Raw genomic sequence first — 23,029 nt, 5'->3', positions numbered from 1 at the left:
GAGGTAGTAGAAGTAGAGGCAATACACATTATCTAACCAGAGGGTAATCAAGTAATACCTCTTTTTCACAGCAGACATTAACAAAGGTCATCTTATATTCAGAGTCCCAGTAAGACATGACAGTATCAGGGCCCTGGACTAAAGCAGCTGAAATGTAATTCAGTCATCATTCATTTTATTATTTACAGCCGGGATTTTCCTACAGTCATGTCAGAATGTCTTTGTGAAAAACTCATATTAAAAGACAGTTGACACACACGGACGCTCAGTAGTTTAGTCAAATCAGGGCTGAAATATCCATCAGTGCAGCAAACATTTTCACACACGTAATAGTGTTGACAGTTCTGAGTGTAGGTGAAAATCAGGCAGCAGCAGGATTGTGGGTAATAATCTGCCCTATTAGCAGCTTGAATAATGATGAGCCGGATATCTTCTGCTCTCTCTGTGTGTTCCCACAAAACAATTAAACAGCTGTCTTGAATGCTTGAATAAACTGCATTTATGTGAAGTGAATAAAATAAAGTGAAAAACACAATGCCATTTAAACCAAGCACACTCAAAGGACTTTGATTTAAAGATGTCACATGGAGAGCACCGCAGAGCATGAGTGGATTGAAGTTTGATTGGCACAGGAGATGTGGTTTCATAATTGCTAAGGTGATACAACGCGTCATGATTTATGTCTCATCAGATTAGATTATTCTCTACAAAAACAAAAGCCACCACATTAAGCTGGGTTTATTCTTAAAGTGGAGCTCACCTATATATATATATATCAGCCCAATATTACTTTTTCACAGCACATTATTTGAGTTATCATTGAGGAACAGCACAGGTGTACTAATGAAACTGCTCTATTAATAACAGTACAACAGGATCTTAATACTGAAGTGGTTCAAATAATTCAGCAGTAATTCATTAAATCATCATCACCTGTGATGTCAAAAGTCTTCAATAAAAAAGGTCTATTCATTGTCTGCTGTATCAAACCAGAATATGCTACAGAAATCAACATGAAAAGGTAACAAAAACAAAACCCTCAAGGTGCACCTACATTTTGTAATGTGACAAGGTGTAAACATACATAAAAACAATGTTTACAAAAGGTTGTGCATTCCAGTTTATTTTATATCAAATTTCCCCTTATTCAAACTCTGATGTACAAATTAAAACTGAGTTTTAACATGCATTACAGAATCCTGCGATGGCAGAAGTGAAGTCTCAAAATCGAATGACAGTAAAAAACCCGTACAGATGCCAATCCCTTCCACGCCCTGCATCCCAGGATTAAAACAACGATTGTTTGGAAGTTTTTTTTCTTTTTAAGTAGTTGTGGTGATGTAGCAGTGGGGAAAACGTAGGAGACGCTGTTGGCTGAATGTGGCTCATGTTGCCATGTATCTCTTGGCACAGACTGCATGCAGCTCCATCAGACAGAGAAGGGGCCAATGATGTGAAAGTGAGTGCTAATGACCAAATAACACATGTGGAGGGGGGGGGGGCTGTTTTTTATCTGTCACACAAAAAAGACAAACTTCACCACCACTTACTGCCACACATGCAAACGTGCCGAGAGACAGCACGACGTGACATTCACATCTAGAGAGAGGGTAATGGGCCGGATGGGGTGTGGAGGGGATAAAACAGCCTCTTCTCAGGCTCTGAGGACGCACAGAGCCTCAGTGGATTGATCACGTGATGACTCCCAACAGAAAAACGGTTTTGAATGATTGCTTGATAGATTCTCACACTGTAAACATTGACCTGTTAAAGCTGAGAGCTAATCCGCTAAGCTAGTTTAGGCTCATGTCTTCAGAACGTTTCAGTGAACATGTGGCTTCTTTAAAACTACCTAGCATAAATCTGTATCTACAAAGTGTCTCTGCTCGAGTGCAGAGTGAAAAGAAGCAGCATTTTACCATCACCAAAACCCTGTCCTCTTGACCCTCTTTTATTAGGGTCAAACTTACACCCCCCCCCCCCATACACACAGGATCAACAGTTACATTTCTACAATCCTTTGTCACAACACACAGAGGACATTTTCCCTGTCTTATTTTGGGTCTAATGGGGATGAAGAAGCCCTGTTGTACTCCTATAGCGAGACTATCTGACCACATGGACACTGGTTGGGTGTCGTGGTCAGGTGGAGCAGATGTTGACCCACCTCCTCAGAGATGTGATAAGAGTTTTCGGAGGTGGGACGGGGGGAGAGATCGAAAGGTTAAGGCACTTCAAGTCTCCCGATGACTGGGGGCAGGGACGATGGATTCACTGGTGCTGTTCCGCTGTGAAACTAGAGCTACATTTGGGTTCAGCTCCTCTGTGTGTGTGTGTTTCCAAAAGGTAGACAAAAGCAAACAAAAGGCCAAGCAAAAAAAGAAAAACACCATTGAAAAAGACAAAAAAATAATCAAACCTGATAAAGCAGAGGTAACAGTGATGCGATAAGGACCTGCTCTTTGTGTTCGTGAGCGGAGTGAATGAGTGACACACGTTTGCATGGTTTTCACAAGTTCTATCATGTGTGTAACCGTGGCACCTCAAAAGAAAACATGCTCCTGAGCTTCCCCTCAGTCGGCACTGACGGCCCACCACCACTGATCTGTGCACTTCCAGATCAGCTTTTTCTTGCATAAGGCTTGAGTCCCTAAACATCCTCTCCAATATTCAATGCATCCGGAGTCAAAGAAAAATGGCAACGAAAATAAAAAACAGCGATAAAAATAATAAAATTCCAGCACATGGGGCTGCCTGACAGCGAGACGACGTGAACAGAGGAAGAGTGCGGACCATGGCACTGCATTTTTTAAAGATGTGATGAGGCCGTGTCCTGTTTATGGGACAGAGCCCTGTACTGCGGCCCTGGTGAATGGTTAAGTCACGCAAAGCTATCAGGGCTTCCATGTGTCGGCATAAGTGGCACTGAAAATATAAGTTGTTAAAAGCAAGAAGAAGAGGACACAATGGCGACGAGGCTCTAGAGGAAGTGACCAGTTCAGCTGTACATCACAATAGACTGGGCTGGACTATAAAGTGCATACTTAACCCCAACCCCCCCCCAAGTGCTCGTGTGTAGAGGGGTTACTGTACGTCTGTACGTTCCTCTAGAGCCGTTAACGTGACCTTTCGCAAATTGCATGGCTGTGGAGAAGAGCACAGGAGACTTTAAAATATTATCTTACACTGGAAAGTACATCTATGGAACAAATCTTTACAATATGAATATGTCTATGTAGATACATTGGCAAATATGAGCAGAAAATTGTTAAAACACAACCCAAACCCATCCTCCACCTTGCTGTCATTCTGAGTGAATGAATGAATAAAAGGATAAACTGAAGTCATCCGCGTGACCGAGGAAGGTTTTTTCTTTTTCTACTTTCCCCCATAATCAACTCTGCTGCCCTTAAAGATAATGCATCTCCATCGTCGCCTTGGCTGCTCTGAAAGGAAGTAATTTATGATTTATTCATAGCTCCTTCGTTGCTGTAGCGACCAAGAGAATTAGTGTTCCGATTGGCTTGTGGTTGGAGTCCCAAATGTCCCGACCAATCAGAGGCAAAGTGCAGCCCTTTCAGTCGGCTGCCCGGAGCTGTGCCACCTCTCCATCGGAGGCCTCTCCTGCGGGGGGGCCGAGCTACGGGTCCACGTCTTCTAGATCGCTCTTCGAATCGCCGAGCATCATGGGAGACTCTGACCCCTGTGGGAGAGACAGATACAACAAATATATGAGAACAAAGAAAGAAATGTCGTGGGTTTTTTTTAGAAGGAAAAGGAACAAATGGTGGAATATCTAGCAGTGACAGCGAGATTATTCTATTATTATTCTATACAGCACTCTGATTATCTGGAGTATTCCTGTCAGTGCCAGAGTGAGTCTGAAAGCGCTGAGTTGTGTGGGCTTCCTGTCAGGAACAGCAGGAGTCATCAGAATAATGAAGCCGTTTATAATCCACCATTATTAACCACCGTAGGAGGTAACAAACTGCCTTTACGGCTTTTGAAAGAAACTGCAGAGATGTTCCATTTTTGTTCCATTCTTCTCCTTTTTGGCTGCGTGAACTGAGCACGAGCTGCCATAATACGATGAGTCATGTTAAGAAGCTGGCTGTGCTGAGGGCTACCTGTCGGAGGCTGCGGTCGGCGTTTTCGTTTGCCGGGCTGCCGTCTGAGCCGTTGCTGCTGCCGGACTGCTCCTTCTCGTTTAACAATGCCGTGGCATAGGCCAAGGTGTCCTGCAGAGATGAATACACACAATAACACAGACAAGTTGAGAGCAGAAGAGAATGTCAAGACCAAGTGACAGGGTGGGTTTGTGTAGGGAGGTGGAGGAACTACGGGGGATCATGTCATGCTGATTAAGTATGTATATGTGTGTGTGTGTATGTGTGTGTGTGTGTGTGTGTGTGTGTGTGTGTGTGTGTGTGTGTACCTGTGCAGAGATAGTGCGCTGGAAGGTTTTGTTAGTGGATGTCTCGTTGGAGACGTTGCTCTGTGGAGTCCAGTAATGTTCAGTCATCTGAGGGCAGGAGAAATATGATTTAAAAATGAGCACATGGTATTTATTCACTTATGTCAACTAATTTGAAAGTATTTTGAATATAAAAGCCATGATTTCAATTTGCTTGAATAGTTATCTAAAAGTATCTCTCTCCCATCGTTTCAGAAGGATATCTACATTCACTAGTTAGCGCAAAAATGCCTAAAAAATACCAAACATATTTCTGAGAGAAGCTTGCCTTTTTCTGCAGCCACTGCACCGCCCAGCTCCAGTGACCAGACAAGTCCTTGAAGTAATCTTTGGCTGGAGCACACCTAGTGGGACATTGAAAATAAGATTTGACATTGACTGAATCATTCAAATGTATCTAAGACTACACCTCTATACTTCTGGCCCTGAGATGAACTCACTTCTGGGCTAATGTGACCAGGAACTTCACACACTGGTAGCAGCGTCGGCTGTCCACGTTGTTGCTCTGGTGCATCAAAGCTGGGAAGAAAAAGCACTCTGTTAGATTTTTAACAATCAATACATTCATGTAACACACACACACACAAAATCAGAAGATGTTGACAATATGCATGGCAGTTAACTAACAATGTTTAAAAGAACAGTATTATATTGTAGAACGTTTTTTTACTCCATTGATGTCCCAGCTGTGGGTATTAGAGAAACAACAAACATACCTAAAAGGCCTTTCTCTGACTCAAATGCATACTTGAGTCTCTGGGTTTGCAGAGGGTCTTCCATTACCTGATTTGAAAGATTGAAATGATGTTAGGAAACCTGTTCATTAAAGCAATCAGATTTTACAAATAGGTGAAGGGTTACAGAGTCAACCGGTGAGCGTCACTCACCAGTAGCTCCTGCAGCATCTGGAAAACGTTCTTCAGTTCATGAGGGGGGGCAGTCTCCAGCTGGGACTACGAGACACAACATATTCAGAAGGAATTATAATAGAGAATACTAACAACATTTAAGAACATTACAAAATAACAAGAATTGATAAAAAAAAACTGTTAAATAAATCAAAACACAAGATGAAAATAGCGGGAACACATAGTAGGCTATTGGATATGCATTTGTAAAAATGAACAAGAGCTGTTTTAAGCAAACACGGCTAATTATGACTTTTTACTTTGAATGAAAACGTTGGATTTTCTCTTTAATGTGGTAAAGAAGAGATTCCATACTTATTCAAAGTCTTTGAGGAGACCCGTGACAAGTATTTTCAATACAGGGAAATAGTACATCTTCATTCAAGTGAGTAAAGGTAGTTGGATCTGAGTCTTCCCATTTCAGTGAAATTACATTGGGCTTCAGTCCTAACATTGTACTTGGGGTCTGGAGGGGAACCAAAGATGGTTATGAACGGGTACAGGTCATTAGTTCTGAGACAGTTTCAAAGATAAGACCAACATTTGAAGCTTAGCATGTTAAAGTTTACCTTTAGCAGCTGCAGCACACCCAGGGAGAAAGGCTCGTTACAGTACGAAATGTAGGTCACCATCTCGATCAGGAGGGACAGCGGCCCGGACAGCTCCCGCATGGCAAACATCACCTGGAAATATTTTAAAAGAAAAACATCAAAGACCTTCTGAGCTTCTTAAACCCCCATTTGGGTTTTTGTGATTCTTCTATATCCCTGATTGAGAAGAATGCCTAAACAAGTTTTAAATGTGTACTTTACCTCGAGAAGGTAAGGCTGTCCCTCTGGAGTGAAGAGAGAGGCCTGGATGTCTGCGTTGAGCGGCAGCAGCTGGGTCGAGGACGGGATGCAGCTCACACGCAGCTTAGACCCTTCTGGAGCTACGCAGGACAACAGGGGGGAGAGGTGAGGATCAGACTGAGAACTGGATCGTACAAAAACCCTGTGACTTTCAAGATTTGATTGAAATGTCTCACGATGCGTCCGCTGGGGGTCGAGGTCAGAGTGTAGTGTGATGAAGGCCAGCGTGTTGTGGAGGTGAAGAAACTCCCGAGCCTGAGCGGGACTCCAGCGCCGGTTCTGTGAAGAAACGTGGAGACCATTTTGTATAAGTTGCATTCACAGTAGTTAGTAGGGCTGTTGGTAATGACTGTCATTTTGTATATTTGTTCTTGCTTCAGTTGTACCTGGTTGTTTTGCCTGTTGGGTCCCAGCAGGAAGATGAGCATCCGGCGGTAAGCTGAGTGTTTCAACAACAGCTGACAAGGACCGCATCCCTGAGAGAGAACAGAAAGATAAAGCACAATGTCATTTAACTCAATGTGTCAGCACTGATAAAGACTGCAGACAAGTCTACTGATTCGTTGATGGTTTTTTACCCTTTGAGCAAAGTTACTGAAGAGACCAAAGTACTGAGCGCAGTTCTTCACATTCTCAGGAACGTCTTTGTCCAATAAGGAGAGCAGAGTGTCCATTAAGTTGTCCGCTCCCGGGTCTCCAAAGTGAAGTGAGCACTCCAGAGTCTTCTCAAGGATGGAGGCGAACACCACCCTCACCTCCCTCACACTGCACTCCAACAGACAGACCCTGAGGGGAAGATATAACAATACATAATCGCTGTTAATTAGCATGGAAAGTGGCCTTTTTATCCTGTGTATATTTATTTTTAAATCAGCAAATTTTACACCGTTGCAAATATTTGGCTACACTTATACTAGTAGTATTATTATTATTATTATTATTATAATAATATAAGGTAATCTATAGTCCATTGGTGGAAGTGTAGGATTGTTTGCTGACTTTGCTTGTTCCCAGAATATTAATTTATTGGAAAAAGATAAATGTAATTATTTCCAAAAAAAACACGTGCTTTTATTTAATGAAACACAATGCTGTAATCCATATGTTGGGGCGTTTCGGGGGCCGGATGTACGGCTGTCCAAATGTTCGATGTGCAAAATCTAATAATGTATGAGGGCCATATGATCACTCATGCCTAAACAAAGAGGAGACAACACCTTTGAAAACACACACCTTCCTCTGGGGCCAAATGTTTACATCACATAATACCAAGGGACTTTTTTTTGCCAATCAGCATCCAGTCAGTGAGCAACATGCACTCACACATTTATAATATTCCCACTGTCAGCGCAAATGCAATACAAGCTTTAAAGACACTCTCAGGTGGTGTGTGTATGTGAACATACTATAGAGATTGAATGGACTTGTAAGTATGTTCTCGCTGCTTATGAGGGTGGAATAATGTGACTAAGGTCAGAGAGTTCAATGAGCATTGATTGGAGTGAGGGAGCAGCACTGTGAGCTGCCAAGTCTGTAGTATCGCATTTCTCAAGGACTGCTACAAACTGCTGCAGTGATTAAACCAAGGCACCCACAGGCACACGCATCTAAGCTTTATGTCGGGGCAACTGTCACTGCACTGTCTTTTAAGTTGCCGAGCTCAAATCTCGTCATTTATACTTTTTTATTGTGATTCTAAAAGCTAAAAATTGCGGAGCAGGACAGAAAACTGCACTTTGTATGCCCTTTTTCACTAAAGCTGGCATTCAAAGAATTATAATGGGGTCGTAATTTGCAGTTTTACAGTGAATTCAATATAAAGTTGGAGGTTTGTGGGTGGGTGAATAACGCATATTATGGTAGGTTTGAAAGTGCAAATTGAACCTTTACAATAACTTGAAAATATAAAGTGTTATGAAGCCAAAATGTATTTATTAATTCCACTAAACTGTTTTTATCTGACAAAATATTATGCTTCAATTCATTTAAAAAAAAAAAGTCAGTGCACAAAGGAAGCCAGGAGGTCTAGCAGTTAAATAAATGACAAAAACAATGACTTCATAAAACATGAAAAAAGACACTTAAACATTTCTCAAAAAACTTGAACGAATGCCTCTAATGTAAAAAAAGTACATTTGGTACAGTCCTAGTATTCAACGTGTGTGTGTGTGTGTGTGTGTGTGTGTCAACAAGCACCGACCTGGTGATCTCTCGTCCCTCCGGCCCCACCAGGTACTGCGCCATCCACTGACAGGCTTCGCTGCTCTTAGTCAGCAACACCTCCACTGTGGCCATCCACTCCTCTGTGTCCACGCTGCAGGACACACATATTCAATCAAGGGGTTACATTGCTGCGTATGACAGATGTTCATTACTGCGGTGAGGCTGCATGTGGGTACATACCGGAGTTTCTTTTTGGTGTGCAGGTAGGTGTGAAAGAGGAAGTGAACCGCCAGCTTAAGACTCTCTTTGGCCATGGGCTGGTAGTCCGCATGCTTCAGCTTCGTCTGTAACGCACACACAAACATGTAAGACACTGATTGCTGCAACTCAATTTTACTATAATAAACGGTTGTATCATTTAGTTAGACTGCAAATAAATGATCAATTTCCTTGGTACCAGTGTGGTCCCTTCCTAACAAGTCTCCACTCACAGTGTGTGGTTAATTAAAATTAAGTATTTATGGTGGACGAAAAAAACCAAAAGAAACATACTATTTATGGTCTTAAAAATCTAACGATTACTTCGTAAGTAAGACGGTCAAAAAGTGACAGATATATGGTATGAGAAAGAAGATGTATGAGTTGCATTTACTTCAAGAAGAACTGCAAAAGGAGAAAACGTAAGATAATACTAATGACTAAAATGCTTGCTGTATAGATCAAGCTCCCTGTGTGGCTCTACTTTGCAAGTGTACACAAAAAGAAAATGAAACCCAAACAGTCGAAGCACATGACAAACACAAACGGTACATACTGCGTTGACGGAGGCCAGGGAGAGAGTGAAGTTGAAGTAGTCGCTGTTGTAGACGTCTCTGTTCTTCATGAACTTAAGATTCTCATCTCTCACCATCTGCACAAACAAACAGAGATTTTCAGTTTCCTCTCCAGCTAATTCTCCACCTATTACTAACAGAACAAATGTTAAAGGTCACCTATCATGCTATTTTTAGGCAATAGCATAGGTCTCAGATATATACAAATATATAAAAAACATGTCTATGAAGTGTTTTGCTCAAAATACCAAACAGATCACCCATTCTAGCCATGCCTCATATCCCTCTATTTCACTTCCTGTTTCAAAAGTGCTGATTTTATGTATAAAGCTTGTATAAAAAAATTGATACAAAATAAAAAAGGAGGGGGCTGAGCTCATGCGGAACCCCCGGCAGCTACTGTCTAAACTAAATACTGCGGTGATGAAACACCTATCATGGATTATTTCTGAAACAGTATGGAGCTCAAAGGCTTTCTCTCTTGCCGGTTACCACAAGGTGAGTTCCTTTTTATTTCCTGCTTCTTCACACACATGCTCTCCAGTACAGGTTAGCTCTGAGTGTTAGCGATGCTAATGTAAACATGCACCGACCATATTACGTCCAAAACAGTCGGGCATTGTTTCTGATAGCAACGTTTCTGATAGGGCCGTGGGTGTAAAGCCAGCCTACATTTCCGATATTACGTCATATCGGACGCAAATCTGGATCAGCTCCGTTGTAGCCCCGTTTTTAGAGATTTGGGTACGGAGGAAAAGAGAGAGGGTTTTGTTTTCTGACGCTGCGTGAGTTCCCCGACGCACCGGGGACACATCTTTATGTAAAAGAGACATCAAAAAGTGCATTTTGCATGATAGGTCCCCTTTAAGACCTCTTTGTTCAGGGTTCATACACTTTTTCACCAATGATTTTCAATGACTTTTCCATGACTTCTCAATGACCTTCACCTCATTTTCCATGACCAAAAAAAAATTACCACTGAAAATGGTTTATTTTAACATGGAACAGGAAAATAAGGTCTGCATATGAAACATGTTGTGCCTACCTAAAACAAATCAAATAGTAGGCTTACTAGCTTCTACACGCTAAAGCAACTGTAGTCAGGGATGCAAACTCATCAGGTATGGAAAAGGTGACAAGGATCCGAGCCCCCCGACCCCACGGAATATCGGCTTTAAAATGAGGAATAACAGATGATTTTAGCAGTCAGAACAACTAAAGCAGCAGTGTTAATAATAACAGAAACGCCAAAGAGTCACATCTAGTAGAAATATATAAAAGCATTTATTTTAATTGTGTAGCAGTCAGTTTATAATTTTGGCAGCACTGTTGAGCATTTTGAAAATGTATTTTCATGCCTCTGTGCAAGGCTTAGTCTTTCTATCTTTATGGCATCTGGTGTAAAGTAACTACGTTCATAAACTCAACAAGTACTGTACTTGGGTACAATTTTGAGATACTTGTACTTTATTTAAGTATTTCAATGTTTTGCTACTTTGTACTTCTACTCCTCTACAGTTCAGAGGTACATGGTGTACTTCTACTCCTCTACAGTTCAGAGGTACATGGTGTACTTCTACTCCTCTACAGTTCAGAGGTACATGGTGTACTTCTACTCCTCTACAGTTCAGAGGTACATGGTGTACTTCGACTCCACTACAGTTCAGAGGTACATGGTGTACTTCTACTCCACTATAGTTCAGAGGTACATGGTGTACTTTTCCTCCACTACATGTATTTAATATCTTTAGTTACTTTACAGATGTGGATGAATGATGTGAAATATAATCAAGTGTTAAATCAGACTTTAGTTCCACCTGGAGTAAATCCACCAGCTACCCTGCAGTATACAAAGTCATTCAAACTAGCTGCACCTTTACCAACTTTGAGAACACTTTCATGATCAATCATTATAAAACATATCATATATATTATTCTGAAATGGACCAATCTGCACAATGACTACTTTTACTGTCGCTACTTTAACTATATTTTGATGATAATACTTTTGTACTTTTACTTGAGTAACATTTTGAATGCAGGACCTTTACTGTAACAGAGTATTCCTACACTCTGGTACTTCTACTTTTACTCAAGTACAAGATCTGAGTACTTCTACTACAAGATCAGAGTACTTCTACTTCTACTCAAGTACAAGATCTGAGTACTTCTAATTTTACTCAAGTACAAGACCTGAGTACTTCTACTTTTACTCAAGTACAATATCTGAGTACTTCTACATTTACTCAAGTACAAGATCTGAGTACTTCTACTTTTACTCAAGTACAACATCTGAGTACTATACTTTTATTAAGTACAAGATCTGAGTACTTCCACTTCTACTAAAGTACAAGATCTGAGTACTTCTACTAAAGTACAAGATCTGAGTACTTCTACTCGAGTACAAGATCTGAGTACTTTTACTTATCCGAGTACTTCTACTTTAACTCAAGTACAAGACCTGAGTACTTCTACTTTTACTCAAGTACAAGACCTGAGTACTTCTACTTTTACTCAAGTACAAGACCTGAGTACTTCTACTTTTACTCAAGTACAAGATCTGAGTACTTCTACTTTTAAGAACAACATCTGAGTACTTCTACTAAAGTACAAGACCTGAGTACTTCTACTTTTACTCAAGTACAAGATCTGAGTACTTCTACTTTTAAGAACAACATCTGAGTACTTCTACTAAAGTACAAGATCTGAGTACTTCTACTTTTACTCTAGCACAATATCTACTTATACCACCTCCGTTTATAGCCTATGAAAAAAAACTATTAGAAAACGAAGGCTAAAGCTAACGTTAGCAGATAGTGACAATGTATGCTAGCTAGCTAGCTCAACGATTCCTTAAATGATATTGCGACAGAAAAACGTTTCAGTTCACATCACGCTCTGCCGCTCTGCTCTGAACACCTGAACGGCCCGTTCTAACAGCTGTTCACCAGCGGCTCAGTCTGTGCCACAGTGACTCCGCACAGTTAACGAACGCACCGTAGCTAATGTAGCTGACCCTCATCCCGGAGCAGCAGAGTTCAGCCGGCCCGACAGGCAGGAAGACTCGAGCACACAGCTCGCGCTTCATATATTAAAAAATAACACCATGTGCGTCATGATGGCACACAACAGCTCGCGACAGCAGATTATTTCGGCGATTAGATAAAATGTATATTATATTTGACGCAACTTTAGTTACATTTCCATGACTTTTCCAAAACTTTGGGAAAAATATTGTTTTCCATAACTTTTCCAGGGCCTGGAATTTGCATTTTGAATTTCCATGACTTTTCCAGGTTTTCAATGACCGTACGAACCCTGTTTGTTATATCTTGAGGCCTTTACCTGATAAATGCTGGCGGGCATCTTCTCTACAAACAGTCCCTTTTTCTCTCCCTTGCGGACCAGGCGGGTGAGGATGGTGAGGCGGTCGTTGTTGGCCCTGGGGGGTCGAGGAGAGGACTGTGGAGAAACATCAGGGGAGGACGGGGCAGAACTGGAAAATAAAGAGAAACAGGCTGGTTAGTACGAGGTTGTGCACTGGTGACATTTTCTGGGAATGTTCCTAATGCTGATTCTAAATATCGTAACTAATATATAAATGTTTTTCTATTCTAAAATGAGTAAAGTATTACGTGTGAGGTTCACTCACAGTGTAAGGTCCTCAGCCTCTTGCCTCATGATGCTGACTCTGCTTTTCTTGGGCAGGACGGGCGAGTTCTGGTCGCTGATCTTCTGATAGAACAACATGTAGGCGTTCCAGTATCTCCTCCGCACATCAGGGTATGGGTTAGCTGTAACACACACACACAAAAACATCAAGGTGACTTGTGTGCCTCATGAGTTTAACAAATTTACATCATTTAGTGTCATCAGAACACATTTTAAAGCCATTCAAATCAAAGTAATAATATGTCTTGAACATGTATACATGGGAGGTTTAGGTTAAGTGCTTTAGATGTCAGATGTTACTTACATTGGTCGTACACTTTGGGACGGTACTCTCCCCCAAAGCACTCATACTCCAAAGTTTCGTCATTCATATCGAACTCCTCCACCACGTTGTCGTTGAACTTGTACCAACGTCCACGAGCGCTGCCACTAAGAGATAAGGACAAATGAAGAGGATTTTAAATGGAGCATATGATATACCTGGTCAACATATTGCAGGACCATTGTGTGATGTCCAGGTTCAGCCTCAACACACACAGATCTCTTAATATTGTCACTTTCACTCTTTTAGTGGAAGATTGTTTGTCTTTTTTTATGTAAGTTTATTGTTTATTAGACTGATGAAGTTGCCTGGGAAATAAGATTTTCATTGCAAACTACAAAACAAAACCTTTCAACTTAAATTGGAATCTACTGACATCAATGATAACAGAATTTGAAAGGAGCTCTACAACAAGTCTCAATGACTACATATTTGGAAAGACATCAGCGTCCTTATTACAAACTCTCTTTGTTGTAGTATTACGCGGGGATAGGAACAAACGGGTGAGCGAGAGCAGGGCTGCCAGATATTAGCTCCTGTGGTCCCTTTATGTTCCAACGCTCCAGTGAGCAACCCTGCCTTCCAGAGCCAGACATCTGGAGATGCATTGCTTACCCACTAAACCAGAACAGCCCACACAAAGTCTGATCCTGCATTCATGTGCCCTAAGGAGGTCCCCTAAAACGTGCCTGGAAAACTGATGCAACAGACTAATGAGCTCAGCTAATCACTGGTTAGGTGAATTTTTGGTAAAGTAGGAATAGGAGCTGGAAAATACAAACGGGGAACTTCGCAGCCTGTAACTCTGACAAGCAAATCATACAATACATGTGTTTGATTTTCAGAATATTTATTATTATTATGAATGTATAATATAAGCCAATTAAATGAGGGAGAAGTGAAGGAACCTCTGACTCCACTCAGGAAAAGCAATGGAACTCAATCCCATCTACAATCAGAGACCAGACTACATTTAGTTTATTTAAATCTCAATTCAAAACCTGGTTAGTGAGGAGTCACAACACTGACACAATTGTGCACCTTACAACCCACTGTCTGTCTACATTGCCGGTGTTTTAGCATTTTGTTTTGTTTTATTGTTATGTTTATTTATTAAGATTTCCAGTACTGCATGTTTTTATTTGATTGTACTTACTTGTAATGAAATGTGTCTTTAGGTTGACTTACAAAATCTGTCCAGGGACTACAGATGAAAAATAGCCTCTTGGCTAACTGGCACATTTACAGAAATGTTGATTAATGTGCACTGTCCCTGTTAAATAAATAAAAATACAGTGTCTCTTACCGTCTATCTTTAATGAAGGAGTAATAGTGACCGGCATGTGCCTGACCGCTGTGGACGACAACTCCCACGAGTTCGTAGTTCTCAGAAATCGTGACTTTCTTTCGGGGTGACCCTCCTGAGGTCCCGTCGCCTCGACTCTCGCTGGCCTCTCCGCTGCAGTCCTGACGGGCCATCCCAGAGACGGTGTACGGCTCCATGTTCAACACCCAGGGGAACTGTGCACCAATAACACAGGATTGTTTAAATTATTTCTGGGATTTGAGTTGCTTTAAGCACAGCATCTTAGTGACGTGAGATTTGAGGCTTCGTACCCTGATCTGCTCATCGTATTTGATGGAGCGTCCACTCTCCCAGTCGAAGCCGAAGCGCATGAGGTGGATGCAGAGAACGCTGGGCAGGGATTTGATACATGTCCTCTTCACTGTGGTTCTCTGTGCGGATGAACAAATGCAAACATTGTAGATACGCATGATATCAGTGAGGTTGAACAAAATAATATGTAGAGCACTATACACACCTTCTCCTTGCATTTCTCACAGTAGTAGGCGTTGCTGCCCTCCAGCACCTCTCCTCTGACAAACTGGTCCAAAGAGATCTCTAAGCTTTGACAAGACGTCACTCCGAGGTTCAACGCCATGAATGTTTCTTCACGCTCGTATCTGCAGAGGAAAATATCAAAAAGGTCAAACCTCACCTATGTGTGTCTCAAAATAAAAAAAGTTTTGCATTTTGATAAACAAATATTCTTGCTCACCGATGAGGACAGTCTTTGCAAATCTTTTGGTCAGAGAAGATTCCTTGAAATGTGTTTTTGAAGATCTGTTCCCGACCCATTTTCTGGTGGATAGGAGACTCATTGTTAATAACATAATCATAACTAATTAGGAACCTAGCTATTGTTTTTTTCATTTGCTGTAATGGGCATGGGTTTTACCTTGAGATGTTCGTCAAGCTGATCCACCAGGCTAGTGAAGAACTCGTAAGCATCCTGCTGCTCTCGTACATACAACTCCTTGTTCCACATCTTGAAGATCTGAAAAAGGCAAAACCCATTTGCAGTTAGATAATAGTCAATGGTTTTGTGATTTATTATACTCTTATTGCTGAGAGGGACATATACATATAGTCAATCATAAACCTTCGGGCCGGAGGTTAGTTGTCCCAAAGAGTAGAACGAAGCGGTGTAAAAACAGTTTTATCCCAGCAGCTATTGCACACATTAACACATCATAGGAGTGTCACACAGATGCCTATTTGTATTTATTTATTTAATAATGAATTTTGAATGTCCATGTTTGTACTAGTGTTTTCCTTCCTAAAATATTTTGAGATTTGGTTGAGCAGGGTATACTTGTACTTTTTACTAGTCCTTTTATTAGAGATGAGTCTGTTGTTTGTGTTTGTTTTTAGTGTCAGGATGGATCCCTTGTCTTTTTCTCTGCAAACAAAATCTACCTACGGGTACAAATAAATAACCTGAACACGGCTCAGTTCTCAATAAGATAAACCCACTTATAGCTGGATACAAATAATGGTAAATGTTTCTTCCCCATGTAAATAGATTTCGACTTTGCACCTTTATGACAATTCCCACATATGTGCAGCTACACTTGAGGTTGACGGGGTGAGTGCACTACAATCTGAAGTGTCTCTTACCTTCCAGAAGTTCTCGGGTATGTAGTACTGCAGTTTGCTCTCCATCAAGTGGCCGAACAAAGACTGGACCTGGTAGAAGACGCTCTCCTCCGGCTGATCTGTGTCTTCCTCGATGGACAGGAAAGCCTTTAAACCAAGCAGACATATTCAGTATTATTAGATCCAGTGTGTGGAAGTCAAAGAGCAGAATACAGAGGATAAAGAGCACATGTGTACCTCGGCTAGACCCGGCTGCATGTAGAGTTGCTGAAACACAGCGTTCATGTAACATGTGGCGCCGCCGTTCTTCAACCCAACGAACCCGGACACTGAGCGGCTCTCTACTGGAGGGAGGTACTGAGAGAGAGAGGCACGAGGAGTTCAATTCATCTCTTATCAAAAAATATGCACCGAAAAGTATCATTGTAATCAATATGAGTCAAACTGGTGTGTTACATCAAACTCCTTGCAGAGGGAAGGATCAGACTGGTGGTGCATGGTCATGAGCTCTTTGACGATCAGGCGGAGGTTTGAGAGCGAGCTGTCTGCGAGCATCACCAGAACCTCGTAGGCCGCCAGTCTGCTGCTGGCTGTGCTGCACCTGAACACACCACAAACATGACAAAAGGTTAATGTTTTCAGTGTTTTTTCCATTGCTCCAAAAGATGAATAAAATAATGTATTATAATGTATATACTTTGGGTGGAAGTCGTGGCTGGGGGCCGGGGACGGGGTGGGGTTTGAACTGTTGATGATGATGCGCGAGGCTCGAAACAGGAAGTCATCCAACAACTGCTGAATCAGAGATTGACCTAAAGAAAAGAGTCAAATTACATATTACTGTTCTCAATTTCATAATCTTCCAGAAAGTGTTGAACGGGTTCTGATATTTATCTGTGCTCACCGAGATGCTCCTTATCGTTGCCGCAGAGGGAGAGCAGGGTCTTGATGAGACGGAGGTGTCCTGCCAGGAGGATGTTGTCCGCCTCGCTGGTCTCCATCTCAGAGCTCCAACTAGGCTCAAAGTTGTCCAGCCAAGAGATCTCGTCCTCCAGCATGGTGGCTGCGCTCACTTTTAACACCTCCATCTCTGAGGCTGGAGGAGGCAGAGAGGGACAGAGGAAGGAAGACAGAGATTGTATGATACACTGATCTTTAGTTGTTTAAACAGGAGGCTATAACCTCTCCGTTTGATCGATAAAAGTGACCAAAAAGGAAATTGAAAGGCTTACTGGTTAGGTCATCCAGAAGCTGACATCTTAGGTCAAAGTACTCAGTGCATTGGGACAGCAACCTAAGAAGAAAAGCAAAGTCAACATAAGACCTCTGCTGAAGTTTCGGGGATTTATGTTCCGAGTGTTTCTTGCTCGATTACCTCTGGTTGACGCCTCTCATAATAGATGTAGGACTCCATAACGGCAGCTGAGCAGTGAGAACGACTGAGATCAGGAACAGGTTGGGCTTCTGGACTTCCGCGAAGGCTGAGGTGTCGGTCTGGCTCAGAGTGTAGAGCTGATCACAAGCTACCCGGCGGATCTGATAGAGAAAGGAAAAGAGAGCACAAGTGTAAACACACACTGCAGTGTTACGGATATATTTATTCTTTGCTGGCTATTTAAGGAAAGGAGGGTGTTGTTTACCTCTCCACTGGGAGATCCCAGCAAAACATCAATAATGAAATCATTGACAGAGGGAAGGTTGTAAAAAGAACCTGAAGAGAGAAAAAACCAACAGAGGATTTAGTGTTATTGTAGAAGTTTGGCAAACACAGCAACCTCTTAAACTACAGTACTATTCCACTGGACTTGCGGAAATGTAAAGCTATTATCAAAAGAAAAGGCTTGTGGTGTATTCAAGTTCCTAAATGAGACTTACATAGCTGCTGACAGCGTAACTGCAGACAGGTGACCAGCAGGGACAGAGCCTCGCGGGCGATGATGGTGTCTTTAATTGAGACACACTGCTGTCTCACACATATCCCTGCATGCAACGCTGTTGGCGGGGTCTCCCCTTCACTGCTGGAGCTGCAGTTACTTCCTGCAAACAGACAAAGAAAAGAAAGAAAGAGACTTATTATCTTTAGCTTTTGTTTGTGACTTAACGGGAACGCTTGTTGTGCAGGAAAAATTACAAAACCTAATGACTGTAAACATCTAGTTGACACCACAACAATTCATCATCTTATATGATAAAGCACATTTGAGATAGTAACAAGAGCTACACAGTTATAGGGTTCCTTTATCCTACAACACAGGATTGAAAAACAAAATGAGAGTTGTAGTCCCTTTATGCTTCAAAATACAAAAATACAAAAAAGGACATACAATCACATTGGAATGGTGCTTTTTGTCACCTGTACTGCTGACTCTGGTGCGGACTCCCTGCGGCAGAAGGGAGCTGTGGGTCTCTCTGATTGGCTGCGGGCTGCCGACCAGGTCCAATCGGCCGGCTGCAGCTGCCCAGGTCAGACGCATGAAACAGGCCACAGTGGAAGTGAAGTCACCCACCTCCATGGTCTGGAAAAGAGAACATTAAATATGTAAATGTTAACGAGATCAATGTGGGTGCTTAATGAATGGTGTGTTTGTCATGGTAACAAGTGTGTTTCACCTGAATAGCTACACGAGCGGCCGGTACGATCTCCTCCACTCTGATGGAGGAGCGCTCAGAGAGCGACATCTGTCGGTAAGAAGACTTCTCTGGAGTTCCACAGAGAGACAGCTGTCGCCCGGCCCGTCCAGCGTTACGAAACGGACGAGATGACAGCGACTCGCCATCTCTGATGACATCATCATCCAGCGCTGCAGGCATGCTCTGCCCAACCAGAAGAAACCTGCAAACAAAGACAGATAAGTATAAAGTCTGAGTCAGTATGTGGCCATGAACTCAGATAATGAGAGGACAATTACGACAAACAACAGAGGTGAGTTTGGCAGATCTGCTCTTCGCTATCAGAGCAAGAAGCTCAGTATCAAGTTATATAAGCTGCTGTAGCTCCACTGATTTGAGATTCTAGGAGAAATCATGACTATAATCAAACCAATTATGCACCCATGCAGGAATTCATTCTCAATGCTGTGATATCTTGTGGATAGTTGTGCTGCCTTAATGATATTGTCATTGTTGTACAGTAAAGTATTCATTTTCTCTACAGAGAGGAATATTTGTTTTCTGCCCAGGGACAAGAGATGTAAGTAAGCTCTAAGCTAACTCTGGTAAGATACAAAGCTATGCACTTTCTGTCTTAAGTCAAAACATATAGCCCAGTGTGTGTCAGGGTTTCCTCTAGGATTTTTTCTTGCCGGTCAAATGTCCGGAAAGAATACATTTTACCGGACAAATTCGAAACTTACCGGTCATGTTTCAATAATAATAATAAAAAGAATTGTGTAGCAGAGTTTCCGTTAGCAGGCAATTACCGCACTATGACCGGATATGCTGTTTAAAACTCAGTTAATGGGGCTCATTTTTATATTGCTTCAGTTTATAAATCGTAAAAGATCGAAAAGTTCAGATTCATTTTTCAAAAAACAACAAAATTAATACATTCAAACAAACTACTTATAGTAGATGAAGTACATTATTCAAAAGTTTACATTAACTTTGAATAATTCTCTCTGTCTCTCTCTCTCTCTCTCTAAACAGTGGGCGGAGCTTCAGGTGATCAGAGCTGCGTGTCTCAGTCAGACTCAGCAACTGATCTGATCCCTCTCTCGCGTCCGGTTACACTTCACTCGCGTTTATGTCCAAATCGATCGGTTCCAGCTCTCCTGATCGGCCTTTATAGAGAGCACCGATCAAACTATTAAGAGTGAATATCGGCCGGTAATGATCGGCGGCCAATCGATCGGAGCATCCCTAATTATTACCGGACATTTTGACCGGCAGGTTTTGAATTTATCGTTTTTTTATAAATGTTACCATATAAAAACCGGTAATTACCGGCTAATGGAAACCCTGTTGTGTGTGTGAGGCATTTTGTACCTGGCCAACTGAAGACAGATTGAGTAGACTCCTTGTCTGGTCTCATAGTCCACCTCCGATGGGATGGAATCTCTCTGCATAACATTCACCACCAGACTGCAGAGGAAACACAGAGAAGTATTACATGAAAGCTTACGCTAGGTGGCAAATGTGGATCAGTATGTGACGCAGTTTGACGTGTCAAACTCCAGACATACACAACACTATTCATTAACAGGTCTGTTGAACTCCGTTACCTGAGGCCTCCTGCTTTAAGGAAGTTCTCACAGAAGGACTTGCTGCTGGTTTTGGCCATCTCATCATCAGAGGTGGGCATGAGCTTTGAACTCAACACCTGAGACAGAGAGAGAAGAGAGAGGGAAACACATGTTAAGCTACTAATCTTTTGTGTGTGATGTGTTGATAAAGAATGCTTGATGCATGATGTTGTGTGTGCATGTACCTCCAAGTTGTACAGCACTCTGAAGGTGGACATGCCCGGGGCAGAAGACCTGAAGAGAGACTCTAAGATGGATGCAGCACTCGGCGCTTGGTGCTGCTGCTTGGAGGACATCGACGGAGAGCGAGAGCCTGTACCCTGGAACAGTGTCTTCTATATCAAGCAGACATAAAGGGATTTAGGCAAATCATTCAATGACGGATGATGGAGAAGGAAAGAATGTGTAAAGCAGAGAAATGAGGAAAGATGGATATAGATTGATTAAAACACAGGCAAAAGCAAAATAAGAATGTAAAAAGAGAACTGAGAGCTTGAACGTTAAGCCATGGTAGTTACCACACGACCTGAGCGCGTCACAGTCTGATGTACCTGGTGGCTCCAGACGCTGGACTCTTTGGGAACAAAGTTATCGAGAGCATCCTGCACTTCTGGGTCCGTTGGAATCAGCAGCAGCAGCTTCCTCACACGAAGAGTGATCCTGGAGATTAAAAACACACTGACTGATTAATATTCAGTCTGTGTCTGTCTTGTTGTCAACAAGGTGTATGTTAATGAACCACTCTCACCTGGTTTCATCTAGATTAGCCAGCTGGTAAAGCATCTCGAAAACATTACACACTAAAGCCATCACCACACCGGGCAGGGATTTCTCCTGGAGACAGAAAAACATGTGTGTCAAAAGCAAGAACACCAGAGAGTGTCCACAGTTGCACAGTCACGTCTGATGTGGTACCTGCTCCAAGGCGTAGGCAGAGTTGAAGACTGCAGAGCTGGAGCTGCTGGAGGCCGAGGCCGAGGACTCGGAGCTGCCAGAGGGGGTGCCGGTGCCCGAGCTCTTCACAGTGAGGCTTTGCTCGTCATTGAAGCCCAGCTGGGACAGCAGCTTCTGGTCCCGGTTCATGGTCATCTAAAACATGGAGGAGGAGCAGTGAAGGGACGGAGTGAGAGAAAAACAGGGACTGAGGTTGTTCAAAGCTGTGTTTCCCCTGCCACACGGTAGATGCAGGGGAACAACACTATACTTTAATGAAGGAATGAAAGATACAATTGTGTTTTTAATAAAAAAGAGACACTGAGTCCCTGTCACAAACAGACTCGTTGAGACTTACCACACTGTCGTTAGCAAAGATCTGGACATTATCCACCGGACAGCTCAAGTGCTCAGATATCTTCCATCGGATACTTCCTATTGTCTCATTGCTGTGCGTCTGCAGGACACACACACACGATTATTTCTTCTGGAGATGTAACTACACGACAAAGGTGAACTATAGGGCATTAGGAAATATGGCTGTAGCAAATAGTTCAAACACAACATTAGAAACTCTAATTTTAAAAAACAACATTTGTATGCTCTGCAGCGCTCAGTAATGTTTCCCCGTCCAGCTGCAGATAAAGATTACGCTAGACTAATATTAGCATAATGCTATTTGTAGAAATAGATTCCAGTGGTGTCTGCGTGTGATTGTTTTCCGACACAAACATATCCACTAACTCCAGCGTTTGTGTTTTAAACCATACCTTCTGGCATTCAACCTTTTCCAGATGCACCAGAAGGCAGTCTAGCAGCAATCTAACAGTACATTACATTTGTTTAACTTCACATGTATTTATGTTGACTTATTAAAAAAGATTCAAATATTTTATGTGATGAACCACTTGAAGATGACTTTGAGGATAATTTCTGTAGGATGATGATTGTCGTAGCAGCTTTAAAATCAGCTGTGGTCTAGAGAGAATAATCAGTAAGGTAACAAACGTACAGCAACACAATATTCGTATTAAAAGCAATAAGGTTCTTTATACTTCCAAGTATGACGTCCCCTCCAACAGAGGACGTACTGTTCTGAGTGAAACAGTCTCTCCTTTATAGGAGGACATGAAAGCTTAGTTACATTACAAACAACCTTTGGTTAGGCCAGCTGAGACCCCCTGGCACTGTATGCAAAACTCACCCCCTACACAGAGCAAAAGGGATACAGATAACACCTTATCCTAACTTCTTTCCCCTCATCCTTCCTGTAGTGTCATAAAACCCCCTTGCAAAAACATCTGTTGATCACTCACACACATTCAAAGGTCACTCCAGGGATTTGACCTAATCAGTCAAACCGTTGACATGACACTTTCAGAATACAGCAGTTTACATTTCATTAGGTTTACACTGTATTAAGCTTTGGTACCATCATTTCCATCACATGATGTTAAAACAACAGATGAGACATTTGAAGCTTTGTTCAGACACTACAAACAACATTTTGATTATAAAAATAAACAAAAGCCATTCAGTAGAGCCCTACTAGACAAAGTTGTACAATACCTCTAAGGTGAAAGTGTCTTTGGTTGACTCGTAGGTGATGTGAAGAGCGACAGGGTGTCCATTGAACGAGGCCCCGTGAGGTAGAATAGTGCGAGGAACTGAGTACAAATCCTACAGAAACA

General features: G+C 42.1%; 1 protein-coding gene across 7 annotated transcripts in view; it reads right to left on the bottom strand.

Moving 5' to 3' along the window:
* Positions 1-260: 260 nt before the first annotated feature.
* Positions 261-23,029, bottom strand: part of usp24 (ubiquitin specific peptidase 24) — a 37,545-nt gene continuing 14,776 nt past the window's right edge. For 3 of the 7 annotated variants that reach the window (XM_034229712.1, XM_034229714.1, XM_034229718.1), the window contains 42 exons: positions 22,908-23,018; positions 21,697-21,795; positions 21,321-21,494; positions 21,154-21,239; positions 20,924-21,065; positions 20,591-20,740; positions 20,385-20,482; positions 20,149-20,244; positions 18,775-18,997; positions 18,518-18,680; positions 18,040-18,201; positions 17,805-17,875; positions 17,540-17,700; positions 17,397-17,458; positions 17,069-17,260; positions 16,862-16,976; positions 16,621-16,765; positions 16,402-16,521; positions 16,186-16,311; positions 15,464-15,562; positions 15,284-15,366; positions 15,047-15,188; positions 14,841-14,960; positions 14,530-14,744; positions 13,206-13,330; positions 12,882-13,023; positions 12,575-12,725; positions 9,211-9,306; positions 8,637-8,740; positions 8,434-8,547; positions 6,812-7,019; positions 6,620-6,709; positions 6,410-6,512; positions 6,195-6,313; positions 5,952-6,065; positions 5,362-5,427; positions 5,191-5,257; positions 4,915-4,993; positions 4,743-4,818; positions 4,436-4,522; positions 4,128-4,238; positions 261-3,703 (listed from right to left, as the gene is read on the bottom strand). In XM_034229712.1, the coding sequence (XP_034085603.1) occupies positions 3,641-3,703; positions 4,128-4,238; positions 4,436-4,522; positions 4,743-4,818; positions 4,915-4,993; positions 5,191-5,257; positions 5,362-5,427; positions 5,952-6,065; positions 6,195-6,313; positions 6,410-6,512; positions 6,620-6,709; positions 6,812-7,019; positions 8,434-8,547; positions 8,637-8,740; positions 9,211-9,306; positions 12,575-12,725; positions 12,882-13,023; positions 13,206-13,330; positions 14,530-14,744; positions 14,841-14,960; positions 15,047-15,188; positions 15,284-15,366; positions 15,464-15,562; positions 16,186-16,311; positions 16,402-16,521; positions 16,621-16,765; positions 16,862-16,976; positions 17,069-17,260; positions 17,397-17,458; positions 17,540-17,700; positions 17,805-17,875; positions 18,040-18,201; positions 18,518-18,680; positions 18,775-18,997; positions 20,149-20,244; positions 20,385-20,482; positions 20,591-20,740; positions 20,924-21,065; positions 21,154-21,239; positions 21,321-21,494; positions 21,697-21,795; positions 22,908-23,018 (5,070 nt within the window). In that variant the 3' untranslated portion in view covers positions 261-3,640. The remainder of the gene's footprint in view (positions 3,704-4,127; positions 4,239-4,435; positions 4,523-4,742; positions 4,819-4,914; positions 4,994-5,190; positions 5,258-5,361; positions 5,428-5,951; positions 6,066-6,194; positions 6,314-6,409; positions 6,513-6,619; positions 6,710-6,811; positions 7,020-8,433; positions 8,548-8,636; positions 8,741-9,210; positions 9,307-12,574; positions 12,726-12,881; positions 13,024-13,205; positions 13,331-14,529; positions 14,745-14,840; positions 14,961-15,046; positions 15,189-15,283; positions 15,367-15,463; positions 15,563-16,185; positions 16,312-16,401; positions 16,522-16,620; positions 16,766-16,861; positions 16,977-17,068; positions 17,261-17,396; positions 17,459-17,539; positions 17,701-17,804; positions 17,876-18,039; positions 18,202-18,517; positions 18,681-18,774; positions 18,998-20,148; positions 20,245-20,384; positions 20,483-20,590; positions 20,741-20,923; positions 21,066-21,153; positions 21,240-21,320; positions 21,495-21,696; positions 21,796-22,907; positions 23,019-23,029) is intronic. The other 4 variants (XM_034229716.1, XM_034229717.1, XM_034229715.1 and 1 more) reach the window with 3 other exon arrangements.

Source organism: Gymnodraco acuticeps, unplaced genomic scaffold, assembly GCF_902827175.1.
Source record: "Gymnodraco acuticeps unplaced genomic scaffold, fGymAcu1.1, whole genome shotgun sequence".
Taxonomy (NCBI): Eukaryota; Metazoa; Chordata; class Actinopteri; order Perciformes; family Bathydraconidae; genus Gymnodraco; species Gymnodraco acuticeps.
The sequence above is the reverse complement of the archived record's forward strand: the minus strand, read 5'-3'. Positions and strand labels throughout refer to the sequence as shown.